The sequence below is a fragment of the Pan paniscus genome, chromosome 10 (genome assembly GCF_029289425.2).
Source record: "Pan paniscus chromosome 10, NHGRI_mPanPan1-v2.0_pri, whole genome shotgun sequence".
Lineage (NCBI taxonomy): Eukaryota > Metazoa > Chordata > Mammalia > Primates > Hominidae > Pan > Pan paniscus.
In genome coordinates this window covers 43,360,894-43,380,112 of record NC_073259.2, presented here as the reverse complement: position 1 = coordinate 43,380,112, position 19,219 = coordinate 43,360,894, and the positions used below count along the sequence as shown (strand labels likewise).

Sequence of the window (19,219 nt, the reverse complement as noted above, 5' to 3'; positions counted from 1 at the left end):
AAACACTAATGAAAGAAACTAACATGGCTATATTAATGTCATATAAGATAGACTTCAGAATAAGGAAAATCTGCAGAGATAAAGGACATTACATAATGATAAGAGTTCACCAAGAAGACATAATCCAAATGTGTATGCATCTAACAAAAGAGCTTTAAAATATATTTATCAAAAACTAGTAGGGCAGAGCCCAGTGGCCCACACCTGTGATCTCAGCCCTTCCAGAGGCCAAGGAGGGAGGATTGTATGAGCCCAGGAGTTCAAGACCAGCCAGGGCAACATAGTGAGACCCTGTCTCTTCACAAAATTAAAGTTAGCCAGGCATGGTGATGTGTGCCTCTGGTCCCAGCTGCCCAGGAGTTGGAGGCTGCAGTGAGCTATGATTGAGCCACTACACTCTAGTGTGGGTGACAGCAAGACCCTATCTCTAAAAAGAAACTAACAGAACTGAAAAGAGAAATAAACAGGTCCACAGTTGCAGTTGATGACTTCAGTAAACCTGTCTCAGGATACATTAGAACTTACAGTTAGAAAATCAGAAAGATTATAGAAGAACCTAATGCCAGATGATATCAGAAGCCAACAAGATCTTTTTTTTTTTTTTTTCCCCGAGACGGAGTCTCACTCTGTCACCCAGGCTGGAGTGCAGTGGCGCCATCTTGGCTTACTGCAACCTCCGCCTTCCAGGTTCAAGCAATTCTCCTGCCTCAGCCTCAAGTAGCGGGGACTACAGGCGCCCACCACCACGCCCAGCTAACTTTTTTTGTATTTTTAGTAGAGACGGGGTTTCACTATATTGTCCAGGCTGGTTTCGAGCTCCTGTTCTTGTGATCTGCCTACCTCGGTCTCCCAAAGTGCTGGGATTGCAGGCATGAGCTTGGCCTAATTGACATTTTTATAACACTTGACCCAGCAGCTGTAGAATGAAGAAAATCTGCCAAGAAATACCACATTCTGGGTCATAACAAATCTTAACAAATTTAAAAGAACTGAAATCATGCACAGTATGCTCTGTGATCATACTGGAATTAGAGTAGAATAATAGGTACAGGAAGGCTAGGCACGGTGGCTCATGCCTGTAATCCCAGCACTGTGGGAGGCCGAGGTGGCCAGATTGCTTGAGCCCAAGAGTTTGAGACCAGCCTGGGCAACATAGGGATACCTTGTCACTACAAAAAAATACAAAAAATTAGCTGAGTGTGGTAGTGCATGCCTGTAGTCCCAGCCACTCGGGAGGCTGAGGTGGGAGGATCACTTGAGCCTGGGAGATCAAGGCTGCAGTGAGCCATGATTGTGCCACTGTACTCCAGCCTAGGTGACAGAGTGAGACCCTGTCTCAAAAAAAAACACAACCTTTTGTGATTCTTAACCCATTGTGACCAAATGGTTCTTAGGTAGGGAATGTCTATGTAGTAAGTCTCCTTATTAATATTTTCAAGCATGAATAATTAGTTCTTTCCAGTGTGGTTCTTACAGACATTTGCAGGGTTACCATGTTTTCCTTCCTTATGAACACTCCCATCTTTACACTGAATTTGGAGTTTTCAGGTCTTGCTCTTAAGTCAGATATCAAAAGAAACACTGAGAAGCAGACTTGGTGGCCAATTATTTGCATTACAGTGTTGAGAAAAAAAATAAAGCCAGGCACAGTGGCTCACACCTGTAATCCCAGCACTTTGGGAGGCCCAGGTGGGCAGATCACCTGAGGTCGGGAGTTCAAGACCAGCCTGGCCAACCTGGTGAAACCCCGTCTCCACTAACAATACAAAAATTAGCCGGGTGTGGTGGCGCACGCCTGTAATCCCAGCTACTCAGGAGGCTGAGGCAGGAGAATTGCTCGAACCTGGGAGGCAGAGGTTGCATTGACCCGAGATTGCACCACTGACTCCAGCTTGGGCAACAAAAGCGAAACTGTCTCAAAGAAAAAAAAAAAAAAAAAGAAAAAAATAATTGCTAGTAGATGTTTTTTCCTAAATCATTTAGCATTTACCAACTGTCCAGACCAAAGGTCATTTTCAGGTAGGAAAGTTCTGATTTCAACCTCTCCATTGGCCCATACTCAGCACAACTTATCCTGTTCCCAAGTACTCATTGAAGAACTTGTTTACTTGGCTGTCATTGACACCACATGGGCTTGTAGACACAAAATGCCATAAGGATGACAGTTATCAGCAGGATGCTGACAATGGTTCCCATCAACACCAGGTTCTGCCTGCACAGCACCACACAGGGCGGGCTTCGCTCCAGCAGATCCATGGGGCTCAGGGCCTCTGCCTGCCCCACCAGGAGGCTGCACAGGCCAAGGCACAGCCACGGCAACGCCAGATGCAGCATCTTCCCCTGTACTTTTCTTTATACTCAAAGTGTTTCATAATTTAAAATGGAAAAATAAATGGGTGCAGCATTCCACAGTCTCATGATAGACTGGCTGTAGGACCATGCAGGCATTGGACAGAGGTGGACTTGTGAAAAAAAAAAAAAGACCATGCAGGCAGTTTGTTAAATGGATCTGGAGCTCTACTCTAGACCTACTTACTCAATGATTATGGCCACCAGATGGGAATCTAGATTCAACAAACCTCTCCAGAATGATTCTGTTACATAGGCAGGTTTAGGAAGCACTCTGACTATTCTACAGAAATGCCTAAAACAGAGTCCTATAGGACTGACACCTCCATTGTGCTTCCTGTGGAACTTCTCTTAATATAGTCTACAGTTGTATTAGCTCTTTGTGGGACGACAGTCCACAGAAAGGAGACAAACTGGAGAAGGATCTTCAACATGTTATAGAAGAACACGTGAAAAAACTGAAAGTATTTGGCCTAGAATAAGGAAGACTTGTAGCAATTATCAAATATTGCAAAGTAGGGCATGGATATAGAATTGGGATTAGGCTTAAATTTCTTGCTGCGACTCATGCCTGTAGTCCCAACACTTTAGGAGGCCTAGGTGGGAGAATCACTTGAGCCCAGGAGTTCAAGAACAGCCTGGGCAACATAGGCCCCATCTCTACTAAAAAAATAAAAAATTAGCCAGGTATGATGGCGTGTACCTATATTCCCAGCTGCTTGGGAGGCTGAGGCAGGAGGATTGCTTGAGCCTGAGAAGTCACGGTGGGGTGAGCCATGATCATGCCACTGTACTCCAGCCTGGGCAACAGAGTGAGGCTCTGTCTCAAAAGAAAAGAAAAAAATAATAAATAAATTTCTTTAGTTTCACTGGATGGAACCAGTTTTGGACCCAAAGAAGGAAAGGCTCTAACTATTCAATAATAGAATGGTTTACTTTTTGGAAATAGTGGGTGCCTTTTTCCTGGAAGTAGAGGTTTTCAGGAATGTTAGAGAATTTCTCCACGGGCTGGGAAGTTGGCATAGATAAAATAAAATAGCCGTTTTCATTCTAAGGGCTTTCTTTTTCCTTTGTGGATTCTTTTTTGTTGTTGTTTTCACATAAGTATTTCAGTTTTCTCATTTTTCTACAGTGAACATAGAATTCTTAAGCATTTCTTTTTTCTATCTTTTTTCAGAAGCAAACAATGCATATTGCCTACTCTTTCCTCTACCCCCAATTGTATGTGTGTGGTTTTTTTTTTTTTTTTTTTTTTTTTTTTTTTTTTAGAGAGTCTCACTCTGTCGCCCAGGCTGGAGTGCAGTGGCATGAATTCCACTCATTGGAGCCTCCACCTCCCGGGTTCAAGCAATTCTCCTGCCTCAGCCTCCCAAGTAGCTGGAATTACAGGCATGAGCCACCATGCCCAGCTAATTTTTGCATTTTTAGTAGAGATGGGGTTTTGCCATGTTGGCCAGGCTGGTCTTGAACTCCGGACCTCAGGTGATCCGCCTGCCTTGGCCTCCCACAGTGCTGGGATTATAGGCGTCAGCCATTGTGCCCATCCCCAATTGTCTTGAAAGGCCTTTCTTTTCAGCAAGGAATACTTTTTCCATCCCTTATTCCTGTCATTAGTGCCATTTCACCAAGTCTGAGGGATACCCATGGGATCATATTTACCTCTTTTTGTTAAAATAAGCAATTTTATTCATCATTGATACGCTGTGCATTTTATAGTTTTTCTTACCTACTTCGTTTGGAGAACTGTTTTATTGGTTTTTTTGTTTTGTTTTTGTTTCTTCTGAGATGGAATCTCACTCTGTCGCCCAGGCTGGGGGTACAGTGGCACCATCTTGGCTCACTGCAACCTCCGCCTCCCAGGTTCAAGCAATTCTTCTACCTCAGCCCCCCAAGTAGCTGGGATTACAGGCACGCACCACCATGTCCAGCTAATTATTGTATTTTTAGTAGGGATTGGGTATCACCATGTTGGCCAGGCTGGTCTCCAAACTCCTGACCTCAAGTCATCCGCCCACCTCAGCCTCCCAAAGTGCTGGGGTTACAGATGGGAGCCACCATGCCCAGCCCTCTTTACTCTTTAAACTAATATGTAATCAGCCTGGAGCACATCATTATAATAATATATGCTAAATAAAAGCATTCTTTGGAGTAATAGTTTAAGTGTCTGGTAGATTATTGTAATTTTTTTTTTTTTTTTTTTGAGGCAGACTCTCACTCTGTCGCCCAGGCTGGAGTGCAGTGGCGCGACCTTGGCTCACTGCAACCTCTGCCTCCGGAATTCAAGCGATCCTCCTGCCTCAGCCTCCCAAGTAGCTGGGATTACAGGCGCCTGCCACCATGCCCAGCTAATTTTTGTATTTTTAGTAGAGACAGGGTTTCACCATATTGGCCAGCCTGGTCTCAAACTCCTGACCTTGTGATCCGCTGGTCTCGGCCTCCCAAAGTGCTGGGATTACAGGTGTGAGCCACCATGACTGGCCCGATTATTATAACTTTTACCTGAGATTGAAAAAGTTTTAGAAATTTCTTTTTGTGGCCGGGCATGGTGGCACATGCCTGTAATCCCAGCACTTTGGGAAGAGGAGATGAGTGGATCACTTGAAGCCAGGAGATCAAGACCAGCCTGGCCAACATGGTGAAACCCCGTGTCTACTGAAAATACAAAAATTAGCTGGGTGTGGTGGCTCACACTTCTGGTCTCAGCTACTTGGGAGGCTGGGGCACAAGACTCTCTTAAGCCAGGGAAGCAGAGGTTGCGGTGAGCCATGATGGCGCCACTGTACTCCAGCCTGGGTGACAAAGCAAGATCTTGTCTCAAAAAAAAAAAAAAAAAATTTCTTTTTGTGAAGTCATTCACATTACCAATGTTTAATAGAGTTCTGGTTTTTTTACAGAAAAATTTTGAAAGACTTATCTTCTGAAGATACACGGGGCAGAAAAGGAGACGGAGAAAATTCTGGAGTTTCTGCTGTCACTTCTATGTCTGTTCCAACTCCCATCTATCAGACTAGCAGCGGACAGTACAGTATGTATAGGAATCAGTTTCCACATTATAAACACACAAAACCTGACTTTTCTGTAGAAAGAAATGGTGTTAGGAAAACTGTCATACTTTGATAGTGATGATTATTAAAGGATGTTTTCATCCAGGAATAATGCGAAGTACTGTTTCAGCATTATTTCATTTACTCCTTATAACAACTTTGTGACATAGGCAATTATCAATGTATGAGGGAACTGAGACCTACAACATTAGGTAGTGTTTTGTTTTGTTTTGAGACAGAGTCTCGCTCTTGTTGCCCAGGCCGGAGTGCAGTGGCGCAATCTTGGCTCACTGCAACCTCTGCCTTCCCGATTCAAGTGATTCTCCTGCCTCAGCGTCCGGAGTAGCTGGGATTACAGGCGTGTGCCACCACGCCCGGCTAATTTTTGTATTTTTAGTAGAGAGGAGGTTTCACCATATTGGCCAGGCTGGTCTCGAACTTTGACCACAGGTGATCCGTCCACCTTGGCCTCCCAAAGTGCTGGGATTATAGACATGAGCCACTGCGCCTGGCCTTATTTTGTTCATTCTTATATCTATGTAGTTCCGTACATAATTGCTGTATATTATATTAGTATAATTCCTTTCAGAACATTCCTGGCTTTTTTTTTTTTTTTGAGGTGGAGTTTTGCTCTGTTGCCCAGATTAGAGTGCAGTGCCATGATCTCGGCTCACTGCAACTTCCACCTCCCGGGTTCAAGTGATTCTCCTGCCTCAGCCTCCCAAGTAGCTGGGATTACAGGCGTGCACCACTTCGCTTGGCTAATTTTTGCATTTTTAGTAGAGACGGGGTTTCACCATGTTGGCCAGGCTGGTCTCGAACTCCTCCTGACCTGAAGTGATTCACCCACCTCGGCCTCCCAAAGTGCTGGGATTACAGGCGTGAGCCACCACGCCTGGCCCCTGCCTATTCATTAAAAATATTTATTGTTTGATTTATATACAGTAAAATTCACTCTGGGGAGTTTAAGTCTATGAGTTTTGACAAATGTGTAGAATAGTATAACACCGCCAATCAAGATTGAGTTCTGTCACCCTAACGAATTTACTTGTGCTGCCCATTTGTTATCTCCCCCTCCACTCCTAACATTAATCTGTAAGTTTCATTCAGTCTTGCCACAAAATATATGTCCCATCTGACCACCTCTTGCCATCTCCAACCACCACCGCCTTGGTTTAGGCTCTCATCTTAATTACTGGAGTAGGCATCCAGTTGGTCATCTTGCTTCCATTCTTGCTCTAATAATCAGTTTTCCATACTGTGGCCAAAGTGATTTATTTAAAATGTGAACTAGATCACATCGCTCCTGCCCAAAATCCTCTAGTGACATTTTATCACACTTAGAATAAAATCCAGATCTTACAAGGCATTACATTTAGGATCTGCCTACCACTCTGACCTCACCTCCTGCCACTTGGTGGCATTCTGACCACCCCAGACTTCCTTACTGTACCTCAGACACACGAGCTTGTTTCTGCCTCAGGATCTCTGGAGTTGTCATTGCTCATGCCTGGCATGTTCTTCCCCCAGATCCTTACGTGGCTACTCTGCTTAAGTGTCACCTCCACAAAGAGACCACTCTCTTCAAACATGTGGCTCCTCCCTTTAGTTTTCCTTAACCTCCTATATTTTTCTTCATAGCATTTACATATAATTAAGTCAGTACATATTAGTTTAATTATAGATTGTATGTATGTAATTATAGATTAGCTTATTCATGATCTGTTTTCCCCACTAGAATATAAGATCCTTAAGGGAAAGAACCTTTTGTTTCATTCACAACTACATCCTTGACATATAGGACCTGGCATATAGTAGGCTTTCAGTTGTTTGTTATGAATTAATTAAATAATATATATATAGAATACCTCTTGAGAAACTGGGGGCCAGGCACTGTAGTTCATGCCCGTAATCTCAGTACATTGAGAGGCTGAGGCTGGAGGATTGCTTGAAGCCACATTCAGGACCAGCCTTGGCAACATAGCAAGACTGTGTCTTCACAGAAAAATGAAGAAAAAAAAAAAAAAGCCGGGCATCATGGCATGTGACTAGTCCCATCTACTCGGGAGGCTGAAATGGGATCTCTTGAGTCTGGGAGTTCGAAGTTACCGTGAGCCGTGATCGTACCACCGCACTCCAGCCTGGGCAACAGAGCAAGACCTGTGTCAGAAAAAGAAGAAAGAAAGAAAGAAAGAAAGAAACTGGGAGCAGTGATTGCAAGGAAAGAAGCTTGGGAGCAGAGATCAGAGGTAGTGGGGAGGTTCACATGTTATCACTGAAATAAGTGTAGTACAAACTAGTATTTAGGGCAACATAGGCCAATAGAACTTCGTATGATAATGAGAATGTTTATATCTGCATTGTCCCAGAATAGTAGCCACTAAACCATGTGTGACTGTTGAGTGCTTGAAATATGGCTGGTGGGACTGAGAAACTGAAATTTTAATTTTGTTTAATTTTAGTTAATTTAAATAGCCACATGGAGCTAATACCCTATCAGACAGCTCAGTTTTAGAATAAATACAGCACATTAACAGGTAAATACACATGTTAAGAACAGGAAGATATGTTGCAAAAATGAAAATATGTATTCACACATATTTAATATCAAAACATTTGCATCTACAGGTATGTATTTTGATAGGCTGGTGTAAAAGAAGTTGCGGTTTTCACCACTGAACATAATGGCAAAAGTATATAAGTCTGTATAAGCACAGGAAAATAATGGGAAGGATGTGCACCAAAAACAATAATTATCTCAGGATGGCGGTAAAGGGGGGACAATGAAATAGAGATAATGGGACCTTTAATTTTATTTATGTTGATACTTATATAAATAAATGTGTATGTGTATATATGTATATAATAATGTGTTGCAGGGAAGAAGATTGAAACTAATTGCTAATATAACTTCACAGCAAATCTCAGCCTGGCGTGGTGGATCACGCCTGTAATCCCTGCACTTTGGGAGGCCAAAGTGGGAGGATCACTTGATTTCAAGACCAGCCTGGGCAATATAGGGAGACCCTATCTCTATAAAAAATTAAAAAATTAGCTGAGCATGTTCGTGTGCATCTATAGTTCCAGCTACTTGGGAGGCTGAGGTAGGAGGATTGCTTGAGCCCAGAAGGTAGAGTGCAGTGGTGAACCAGGACCACACCACTGCACTCCAGCCTGGGTGACAAGTGAGACCCTGTCTCAAAAAAAATAGCCAACATATCCCTGTATCTAACATTTAAAAAAATATTTTGAAACTCATAAATTAAATTTGGGGCAGTTGGGGAGGGATAATTATGAATGCGCGAAAAAAAATATTTTTCCGTCACACACATATACATATACATGTATTTTGGCTTCCTGGTAGCCAAAGCATAAAAGGAAAAAAAATGTTTCATAACTGTAATCTGAAAAGAGGGTACAGAGATGAGGCATTCGATTCTGAAGAGTATATGGGAATTGAATAATGCTAAAATGTTTTCTATTTGGTCATGCCTTATGGGCATTTAAGGGCTGAGGAGAAAGCATGAACACAGGTATAATTCAGTGAAAAAATGTTTGTGGGGAGCTAAGTAGTATTTTCTACACAGTGGCTTTCTGCTATCTTTATTAGTGATTTTCACTAGGAAGTAAATGAATAGATTACATTTCTTAACTATCACTTAAGTAAATATCTTAATAACATGTAATACATTTAACAGTGGTACCACTAGAAAATGAAGCTAAGAAACCATATAAAGATGACTTATTTTCTCATTATATAACCTTTTATTCTATTGAATTTTTTTCCATAAGCATGTTATCTATTCAGAAATATTTTAAAGTAATAATATTTTTAATGCTTTTGACTCAAAATTACAAACTATGTTTATGTTTCCTTTTTATTTTTTCTTAAAAATTAACTATCATGGGGCCAAGTGCAGTGGCTCATGCCTGTAATCCCAGCACTTTGGGAGGCTGAGGCGGGTGAATCACCTGGGGTCAGGAATTCGAGACCAGCCTGGCCAACATGGAGAAGCTCCGTCTCTACTAAAAATACAAAAATCAGCTGGGCATGGTGGCGCACACCTGTAATCCCAGCTCCTTGGGAGGCTGAGGCACAAGAACGGCTTGAACCCAGGAGGCAGAGGTTGCAGCCAGCCGAGATCGTGCCACTGCACTCCAGCCTGGGCGGTAGAGCGAGACTCCATCTCAAAAAAGAAAAAAAAAAGAAATGCTGTTTTATTCCTTTTACATGTAGTTCCCCTGAAGTAGTCAGCAGTTACCAAGTAGAAGTGCATTCATACCTGTTTTAGTTAATAGCGTTTGTGGGCTTTTTGCCACTCCTTTGAATTAGTGTATTATATAACCTTACAATAGCTATTTTCTCTTTTTGATTAAAGTTGCCATTGCCCCAAATGGAGCCTTACAGTTGGCAAGTCCAGGCACAGATGGAGTACAGGGACTTCAGACATTAACCATGACAAATTCAGGCAGTACTCAGCAAGGTACAACTATTCTTCAGTATGCACAGACATCTGATGGACAGCAGATACTTGTGCCCAGCAATCAGGTGGTCGTACAAAGTAAGTATGCTTTCTGTCTACAGAAAGTCTCCTAACACTGTCAGAGACATTTACCAACTAACTCATTCACTCTTGTTTACCATCTAGCTGCATCAGGAGATATGCAAACATATCAGATCCGAACTACACCTTCAGCTACTTCTCTGCCACAAACTGTGGTGATGACATCTCCTGTGACTCTTACCTCTCAGACAACTAAGACAGATGACCCCCAATTGAAAAGAGAAATAAGGTTAATGAAAAACAGGTAGGTAGTAAAATCGTACTACCAGAATGGGTAATGTTTTTACAAATCTCACAACATAACTAGATGTTAACTGGAACTGTATACAGTCATGGGCTGCATGACAATGTTTAAGTAAACAATGGACCACATAAATGAATGACGGTGGTCCCATAAAATTATAATGGAGCTAAAAAGTCCTGTGGTAATGTCATAGTGCAACACATTACTCACGTTTGTGGCAATGCTGGTATAAACAAACCTATTGTGCTGCCAATCATATAAAAGTGTAGCACATGCAATTATGTATAGAACATAATACTTGATACTATAATAAGTGAATATGTTACTGGTTTATGAATTTACTGTACTTTTAATCATTATTTTAAAGTGTATACCTTCTACTTTTTTTTTTTTTTTTTTTTTTTTTAAATTTAACTGTAGGCCAGGCATGGTGGCTCATGCCTGTAATCCCAGCACTTTGGGAGGCTGAGGTGGGCGGATCACGAGGTCAGGAGATCGAGACCATCCTGGCTAACATGGTGAAACTCCATCTCTACTGAAAATACAAAAAAATTAGCTGGGCGTGGTGGCGGGCGCCTGTAGTCCCAGCTACTCGGGAGGCTGAGGAAGGAGAATGGCGTGAATCTGGGAGCCGAAGCTTGCAGTAAGCTGAGATTGCGCCACTGCACTCCAGCCTGGGCAACAGAGTGAGACTCTGTCTCAAAAAAAAAAAAAATTTAACTGTAAAACAGCCTCAAGGCAGCCCCTACAGGAGGTATTCCAGAAGAAGGCATTGTTATCATAGGAGATAACAGCTCCCTGTGTGTTATTGCCCCTAAAGACCTTCCAGTGGGATAAGGTATGGAGGTGAAAGACAGTGATATTGATGATCCTGACCCTAGGCTAGTTAGCCTAGGCTAATGTTGGTGTTGGTGTCTTAATTTTTAACAAAAAAGTTCAAAAAGTAGAAAAGTTATATTCGGTTTTTGTGATTTTTTTTTTTTTAAGACAAGGTCTCACTGTGTCACCCACACTGGAGTGCAGTGGCACAGTCTTGGCTTACTGCAACCTCTGCCTCCTGGGCTCAAGTGATCCTCCCAGCTCAGCCTCCCAAGTAGCTGAGACTACAGATGCATACCACCACACCCAGCTAATTTTTTTTTTTTTTTTGTAGAGGTGGGGTTTTGCCATGTTGCTGAGGCTGGTCTCAGACCTGGGCTCAAGTGATCCATCCACCTGCCTCAGCCTCCCAAAGTGCTGGGATTACAGGCATGAACCACTGCACCCAGCCCCCAAAAATTTAAAATTAGCTAGTACAACCACTATGAAAACCAGTATGGAGACTTCTTAAAAAACGAAAAATAGAAATCTACCCAAAGGAAAAGAAATCAATATATCAAAGGGATACCTGTACTCATAAGTTTACTTGCAGCACTATTCATGCACAATAGCTAATAGAATCAACTCTGTGTCCATCAGTGGATAAATGGATAAGAAAGAATTAAATCATGTGGTTTGCAGCAACATGGATGGAATTGAAGGTCAGTATCTTAAGTGAAATAAGCCCGGCACAAAAAGAAAAAATATCACATTCTCACTTATATGTGGGAGCTAAAATATTTGAACACATGGAAGTAGAGAGTGGAAAAATAGGGCTGGGCGTGGTGGCTTATGCCTGTAATCCCAGCACTTTGGGAGGCCGAGGCGGGAGGATCACTTGAGCCTAGGAGTTCAGTGCAAGCCTGGGCAACATACCCATTGCTGCAAAAGATAAAAAATTAGCCAGGCATGGTGGCGTGTGCCTAAAATCCCAGCTACTCGGGAGGCTGAGGTGGGAGGATTGCTTGAGCCCAGGGGGTTGAGGCAGCATGATCGCACCACTGCACTTCAGCCTGGGCAACAGAGCAAGACCCTATCTCAAGAAAAAAGAAAGAATGGAAAAATAGGTAACAGAGACTGGGAACGGTGAGGGGCAAGGAGGAGGATGAAGAGAGTTAAAGGGTACAAACCCATACACAGTAAGATAAAAGGAATAAATTCAGTGTTTCATAGCAGAGTAGGATGACCACCCTTAACAAAAACCTATTAATACTCAGGTGATGGACACCCTGAATCCCCTGACTTGATCGCTACACATTATATACATGTAACAGATTTTCTCATGTGCTCCATAAATATGCACAGAAACATTTTAATGGAAAAAAACATACAGGCCAGGCGTGGTGGCTCACACGTGTAATCCCAACATTTTCGGAGGCCAAGGCAGGAGGATCACTTGAGCCCAGGAGTTTGAGACCAGCCTGGGCAACATAGGGAGACCCCATCTCTAAAAAAAATTTAAAACATTAGCTAGATGTGGTAGAGGCAGGAGAATCACTTGAACCTGGAGGCAGAGGTTGCAGTGAGCCATGATCACGCCATTGTACTTCAGCCTGGGCAACAGAGCAAGACTCTGTCTCAAAAATAAAACAGAAAAAACCACACAAGTAGTTAATAATCATATAAAAGACTACTCAGCCTTATTAGTAATCAAAGAAATACACATTAATGCTACACACTTAGATACCCTTTATACCCACCCAATTGGCAAAAATTTTAAAGTCTAACCAAGAGTTGGCAAGGATTTGGAACAATGGTCAGGAATTCATAGATACTACTATAGGAGTGTAAATTGATGCAGCCATTTTGGAAATTAGGCCTTATCTTGTACAGTTGATGTGGGTATACTCTGTGACCCAGCTGTTTTAGTCTGTGTGACTGAGGAACTTGCAGGAAGTATGTATAAGAATTTTCATAGCAGCAAAAAATCAGGAAACAACCTCAAGATTCATTGATAACAGAATAGGTACATATTGAGCCTAAACATAAAAATGGGGGGAAAAAGAATAGGTACATAAATTGTGACTGTATTTATACAATGGCATGTTTATTTGTAATGACTGAATGAATAATCATTTCAACATGAATAAATCTTAGAAAAACTGAGTGAAAAAAAGCAAGTTGCAACAGAAACACAAAGTATGATATTTTATAATTTTAGAAAATAAATGATAGCAGTTTTAGGGTCATATACGTATATACTACAACTATAAAAATAAATGAGATGTCACATGGCAAAAATTATAAAGTGGTAATACTGTCATTGGGCATATAAGGAAAAGGGAAGTACGGAGTTTTATGGTATCTACTTGCCCCAACATTTCTACTTGTATGTGACAAAAGATACCATAAAGAAACTTAAAAATAAGTCTGTTAACTGGGAAAAATCTTTGCAACTTTTATATAATGAGAAAGAATTATGAGATGTATAGATTATATAAAGATTTATTTCTCTAAATAAGAGACCTAACAGAAGGAAACTGGTCTGTGAAAGATGGCCTTGTAAACATGAAATTATTCCAAACTTTGTGCATAATGAGGGAAATGTTAAAGCAGTGAGGTTCACTTTTTGTCAGCCGCTAGACTGACAACCATTTTAAAATGTTCATAACAGGCACTCTCATGTACTGCCCCTGGGAATGTAAATGGTACAAATACTCTGGAGGACAATCTGGCATTTTTTCCCTTTTTTCTTTCTGGTTTGACTCTGGGATTTTTTTCCTTCCTTTTTTCCCCCCTTATTTCTCTGTACTTCAATGAATATAAATTGGCACTATCTCTTGACTTTAAGTGAATATAGCTTGTGATCCTTCAAGAAATACATGTGTAGAAATACACGTAAAGAATGGAGGCTGAGTGGGTGGCTCATGCCCATAATCCCAACACCGTGACCGGGAGTGAGACCAGCCTAGGCAACATACTGAGACCTCATCTCTACAAAAATAAAATTAGCTGGTGTGGTGGTGTACACCTGTAGTCCCAGCTACTTGAGAGGCTGAAGTGGGGATATCTTGAGTCCAGAAGGTCAAGGTTGCAATGAGCTGTGATTGTGCCACTGCACTCAGCCTGGGTGACAGAGTGAGACCCTGTCTCAAAACAAAAGAAGAAAAAAGAAAAAGAATGTTTACTGGAAACCACTTAAAACAAACAAACAGAGCTTAAAGGTAAAAATAAAGTCTTTTTGTGAGGGGAAAGATTTTGTACAGTCCTTTTAAAAGTAAAGATGTGTACTAAAAAGCAAGTTGCAAATAGTATCTACATATATAGCATAAAAATCTTAAAATAGTACTGTTTCTTTCTTTCTTTTTCTGAGACAGAGTCTTGCTCTGTTGCCCAAGGTGGAGTGCAGTGGCGCGATCTTGGCTCACTGCAACCTCCACCTCCCAGCTTCAAGTGATCCTCCTGTGTCAGACTCCCAAGTAGCTGGGATTACAGGCATGTGCCGCCACAGCTAATTTTTGTATTTTTAGTAGAGATGGGGTTTTGCCATGTTGGCCAGGCTGGTCTCGAACTCCTGACCTCAGGTGATCTGCCCGCCTTGGCCTCTTAAAGTGCTGGGATTACAGGCATGAGCCACCATGCCTGGCCAATACTTCCGATTTCTATATGTATATAAACTTACATATGACTTCACAGAAACGTTTTAAGAGGACATGCACAGAACTGAGTATTTGCTCAAGCATTGTTTGTAATTTGAACTTAAATAAAAGAAGTCATGTGTCAGAAGTTAACCGAGGACCCATAATTTCACTCTTTGGTATTTATTCAAGAGAAATGAAACCTTTCTACAAAAAGCCTGGCACAAAAACATGCCTATGCAGCTAACCCTAGAAACAGCGCAAGAGACTGGATACACAAATGGTGGTTATATTCATACAGTAAACTATGTCCAGCAGTGTGAAGGAACAAACCCCCATGCAGCAACATGGATGAACCTCAGATGGGCTGAGTGAAGGGACACCAGACACCAGAGTACGTAGTGTATGACACTCTTACATGAGGTTCTAGAATAGGAAGAAAACTAATCTCTGGTGATAAAAATCAAAACGATAGTTGCTTGGAATGGGGCTGACCAGGAAGGGGCATGAGGGAACTTTCTGGGACAGTGGGAATGTTCTGTTGTCTTGACAGAGATGTGGGTTATACAGGTATACACAAGAATTGCCAAAACTGACTGAATTCTACACTTAAGATCTATGTATTCGCTGTGTGTAGATGATACTTTAAAGAGAAAAAAAGGTGACCACGGAAAATTACTGAAGAACATTTACCATTTAAAGAATGTGAAGTTTTTTCTAACATTGTTTTTTTAATGCTCATATTTAGAGAAGCTGCTCGAGAATGTCGCAGAAAGAAGAAAGAATATGTGAAATGCCTGGAAAACCGAGTTGCAGTCCTGGAAAATCAAAATAAAACTCTAATAGAAGAGTTAAAAACTTTGAAGGATCTTTATTCCAATAAAAGTGTTTGATTCCTAAGAAAGAAAATATTTTTGTGGACATGCATAAAAATTAAATGGATTTCTTAGTGGAGTTTTATAAATTAAAAGGTCAAAACTGAAGCTTTTTATTTAGGCTTTTCCAAATCAAGGATAAATATCTTACGCACGATATCTAGTGACAGAGGAGAAAGTGGAAAATGACCTCAAGGAGGCTACGGGCACAACTGGAAGCTTTGTAGAAATTAAACATATTCAAGGAGCAAGAAATGAACTTTCAGCAGTCTAAATTTTCTAAATAACCAATAGTTGCCAATCTAAAATGGCAGAGAAGATGAAATTTGATAAACTGAATTTTTTAAAAAAATCCATTTACCCTACAGGTTTGCATTTCTGTTTGTTTGCTGAAATTTACCTTTTTTTAGTTATATATGTGTGTGTGTGTGTGTGTGTGTGTGTGTGTAATTTCTGCCAATAAATTCTAAATTACAAAGGTAAGAGAAAACCTAGTACATTACTAAATATATAAAGTATGTGTTCTGATTATGTATACTTGTTCTAGTGTCAAGTCTTTTTAAGTGGGTTTTTTAAAGTTTGTTTAATGGACTGGAATGGATTTTTGAGACTAGGTTAATTATTTTTGAGGTCTTATCCTAAAAGGCATCTAAGGTACATGAATGGAGTATGGTGATTTTATAACATTTTTTATCAGAATGGAAAAAGAACTGTTTAAAAGTTTGATACTTTTAAATAGTTGGTTTTTTTGCTTACTCTGGTAATGATTTTCTACAAATACATAATAAATTGTTTTTTTGATTCTATATTCTGTATGCAGTTGAATATCCATTACTTATTCTGCTGTGCTTTAATAGAATGGAATGTTTACAGGCCCTTAAAATATTATTTTTTAAAAACCTTCTGAAGATACATACCAAAGTTTTTCCAAGAAGATTTTATAATCAATTTAATAATGTAAGGTTTATCAGATTCTATAATAGTATAGTTATTAAGGCAATTTTATGTTAGAGACTATTTTGTAATGTAGTGAATGGTACCTTTATAAGAAAAGTGACTGCCAATATATTTTTATAGCTGATCTTTATAAATTCTAATGTTGAGTTTTTAATGATTATTTTAAATGTTTATATAGTTTAGTAAAATTTGCATCTCAAAGTATCATTTTTATATTATGGGACGTTTTCAGATTGGCTAATATTTGCATTGTAAATTTTGTATGCAGTTTATCTAAAATTCAGAAATACTGTCAGTACACCAGTGTTTAACATCTATATTCCAATTTGTATACAGTTTAAAATTGTACTGCAAAACTATTGTGTGCTCTTACACAGTATGTATCATATTGTTGTCTGTGAAATTAAAGGACATTTGATAGTCTACTGAATGTAAAATATAATGCTTGGTATATGAATGATAAGCTTGCTCCTGGCCATGCTGTTAATTATCCTAATGCTATGTAGAAATCTTCACTTAACTGATACATTTGTGTTTGACCCTCGTGATGAAATTTCTCATTAAAAGGGTCTTTTAAAATGGGACTCTGTTGACTTGGCAGCACTTTATGAAAAGAAAAAAAAGTTTGATCGCCAGGGGGATTACTTATATCACTTACTACCTTGTGTAAAGCCAGAATCTCAAACTGGTGGCCCATTAGGCCTAAGAATATGAGGAGGTTTGAGGTCACTGGGTTATGTCAAAAGACTGTTTCAACAGATAATATATTATTGGGTAGACACCATGCTTGTTTACAACAGAGGTAGCCTAGCTCTTAGTGCCTTAACAGCTGGACATCTGCAAATATTTGTAAACTCTGCTGCCTTCAGACTTCTGGTGTAGGGCCTTGCTAACTAGACCCAGTTACTTACTCTAGCTGTATGAAACAGGTCAGGGCAAACCATTAATGGTTCCATAAATGCATAACAAATTATTTTCCTGGGGGTTTTTCTAATTGGAATCCAATGTGGGGCTTATCAAATGTTTAAGTGATTATAGTCCAAACATGAAATTAGACTTCCAAAATGCAAAAGACTAATCAAATTATTTCCTTAGTTCAACTTGCTATTTTACTTATCAATTTACTCATTTATATATTATATTGATAGAAATAGATTATTGTCCACAAACACAGGGCATATAAGATATTCCTTTAATATTATTGAACAGAGCAGGAAGAATGGGCATTTGTTAGCATTTTGGAATTCTTACTGTATTTATTCATTCAGCAATTATTATATTGCAACTACTAGGTTAAACCTGCATTCTTCTCCAGTTAAAATATGAGGTCACAGGCCGGGCGCGGTGGCTCACGCCTGTAATCCCACTTTGGGAGGCCGAGGCGGGTGAATCACGAGGTCAGGAGATCGAGACCATCCTGGCTAACACAGTGAAACCCCGTCTCTACTAAAAATACAAAAAATTAGCCGGGCACGGTGGCGCGTGCCTGTAATCCCAGCTACTCGGGAGGCTGAGGCAGGAGAATGGCGTGAACCCGGGAGGCGGAGCTTGCCGTGAGCCGAGATAGCGCCACTGCAGTCCGGCCTGGGCGAAAGAACGAGACTCCGTCTCAAAAAAAAAAAATGAGGTCACAGTAGTGATATAAAAATGTGTATTAGGCCAGGCGGGTGGCTCACACCTGTAGTCCCAGCACTTTGGGAGGCTGAGGCATTGGGATTGTGTGGCACCAGGAGTTTGGAACCAGCATGGGCAACATGGTGAAACCCTGCCTCTACAAAATGTGCAAAAATTAGCTGGGCAAGGTGGCAGGAACCTGTAGTCTCAGCTACTTGGGAGGCTGAGGTAGGAGGATAGCTTAAGCCCAGGAGGTCGAGGCTACTGTGAGCTGTGATTGCACAACTGCACACCAGCCTAGATGACAGAGCAAGACCATGTCTCAAAAAATGTGTATTATGGCTTGGAATTATATAATGAGTTGTCATGATGGCAGTTCAAATTCCCACAAAAGATGCTATAAAGTTGATAAAATGAATTAGACTAAGGGCTTGACAGCTACTTTAAAGGAAAAATCACAGGTTATAGTAGTAAATCAAAACCTAATCATAAGAATCATTACATTATTTACTCTGTTGTACAAAGTAGAGTTTGTTTGTCATTTGTTTGTTGTTTTTTTGAGACAGAGTCTCGCTCTATCACCCAGGCTGGAGTGCAGTGTCCCACTCTTGGCTCACTGCAACCTCCGCCTCCTGGGTTCAAGCAATTCTGCCTCAGCCTCCCAAGTAGCTGGGATTACAGGCGTGCATCACCACGCCAAGCTAATTTTTGTATTTTTAGTAGAGACGGGGCTTCATCATGTTGGCCAGGCTGATCTCGAACTCCTGACCTCAAGTGATCCACCCACCTCGGCCTCCCAAAGTGCTGTGATTACAGGTGTGAGCCACCTCGCCTGGCCTGTTTTTAATAAGTACTGTTTGTTTTACTATAAAAGTGAAGGAACGCATACCTCAAGGTAGTAGAATTCAGAAGGCTGTTCTGGAGAGTTTGGCAGGAATTTTTGAGGGACAGTCATTTGGAGGAGGTTTAGGCCATTTAACACCCCCTCCTCCCACTTTTTTTTTTTCTTCTGGAGACACAGTCTTGCTCTGCTCTGTTGCCCAGACTGGAGTGCAGTGGCACAATCTTGGCTCACTGCAACCTCCATCTCCCAGGCTCAAGTGATTCTCCTGCCTCAGCCTCCCGAGTAGCTGGG

General features: G+C 40.9%; 1 protein-coding gene across 9 annotated transcripts in view; it reads left to right on the top strand.

Moving 5' to 3' along the window:
- The window catches only part of ATF1 (activating transcription factor 1), a 57,998-nt gene extending 40,944 nt beyond the window's left edge, over nucleotides 1-17,054 (top strand). For 8 of the 9 annotated variants that reach the window (XM_034935854.3, XM_034935855.3, XM_008951240.6 and 5 more), the window contains 4 exons: nucleotides 5,244-5,374; nucleotides 9,773-9,955; nucleotides 10,043-10,202; nucleotides 15,387-17,054. In XM_034935854.3, coding sequence (XP_034791745.1) covers nucleotides 5,244-5,374; nucleotides 9,773-9,955; nucleotides 10,043-10,202; nucleotides 15,387-15,531 — 619 coding nt within the window. In that variant the 3' untranslated portion in view covers nucleotides 15,532-17,054. Of the gene's footprint in view, nucleotides 1-5,243; nucleotides 5,375-5,491; nucleotides 7,643-9,772; nucleotides 9,956-10,042; nucleotides 10,203-15,386 lie in introns of those variants that run through there. The other variant, XM_034935857.3, reaches the window with a different exon arrangement.
- Nucleotides 17,055-19,219: the final 2,165 nt, after the last annotated feature.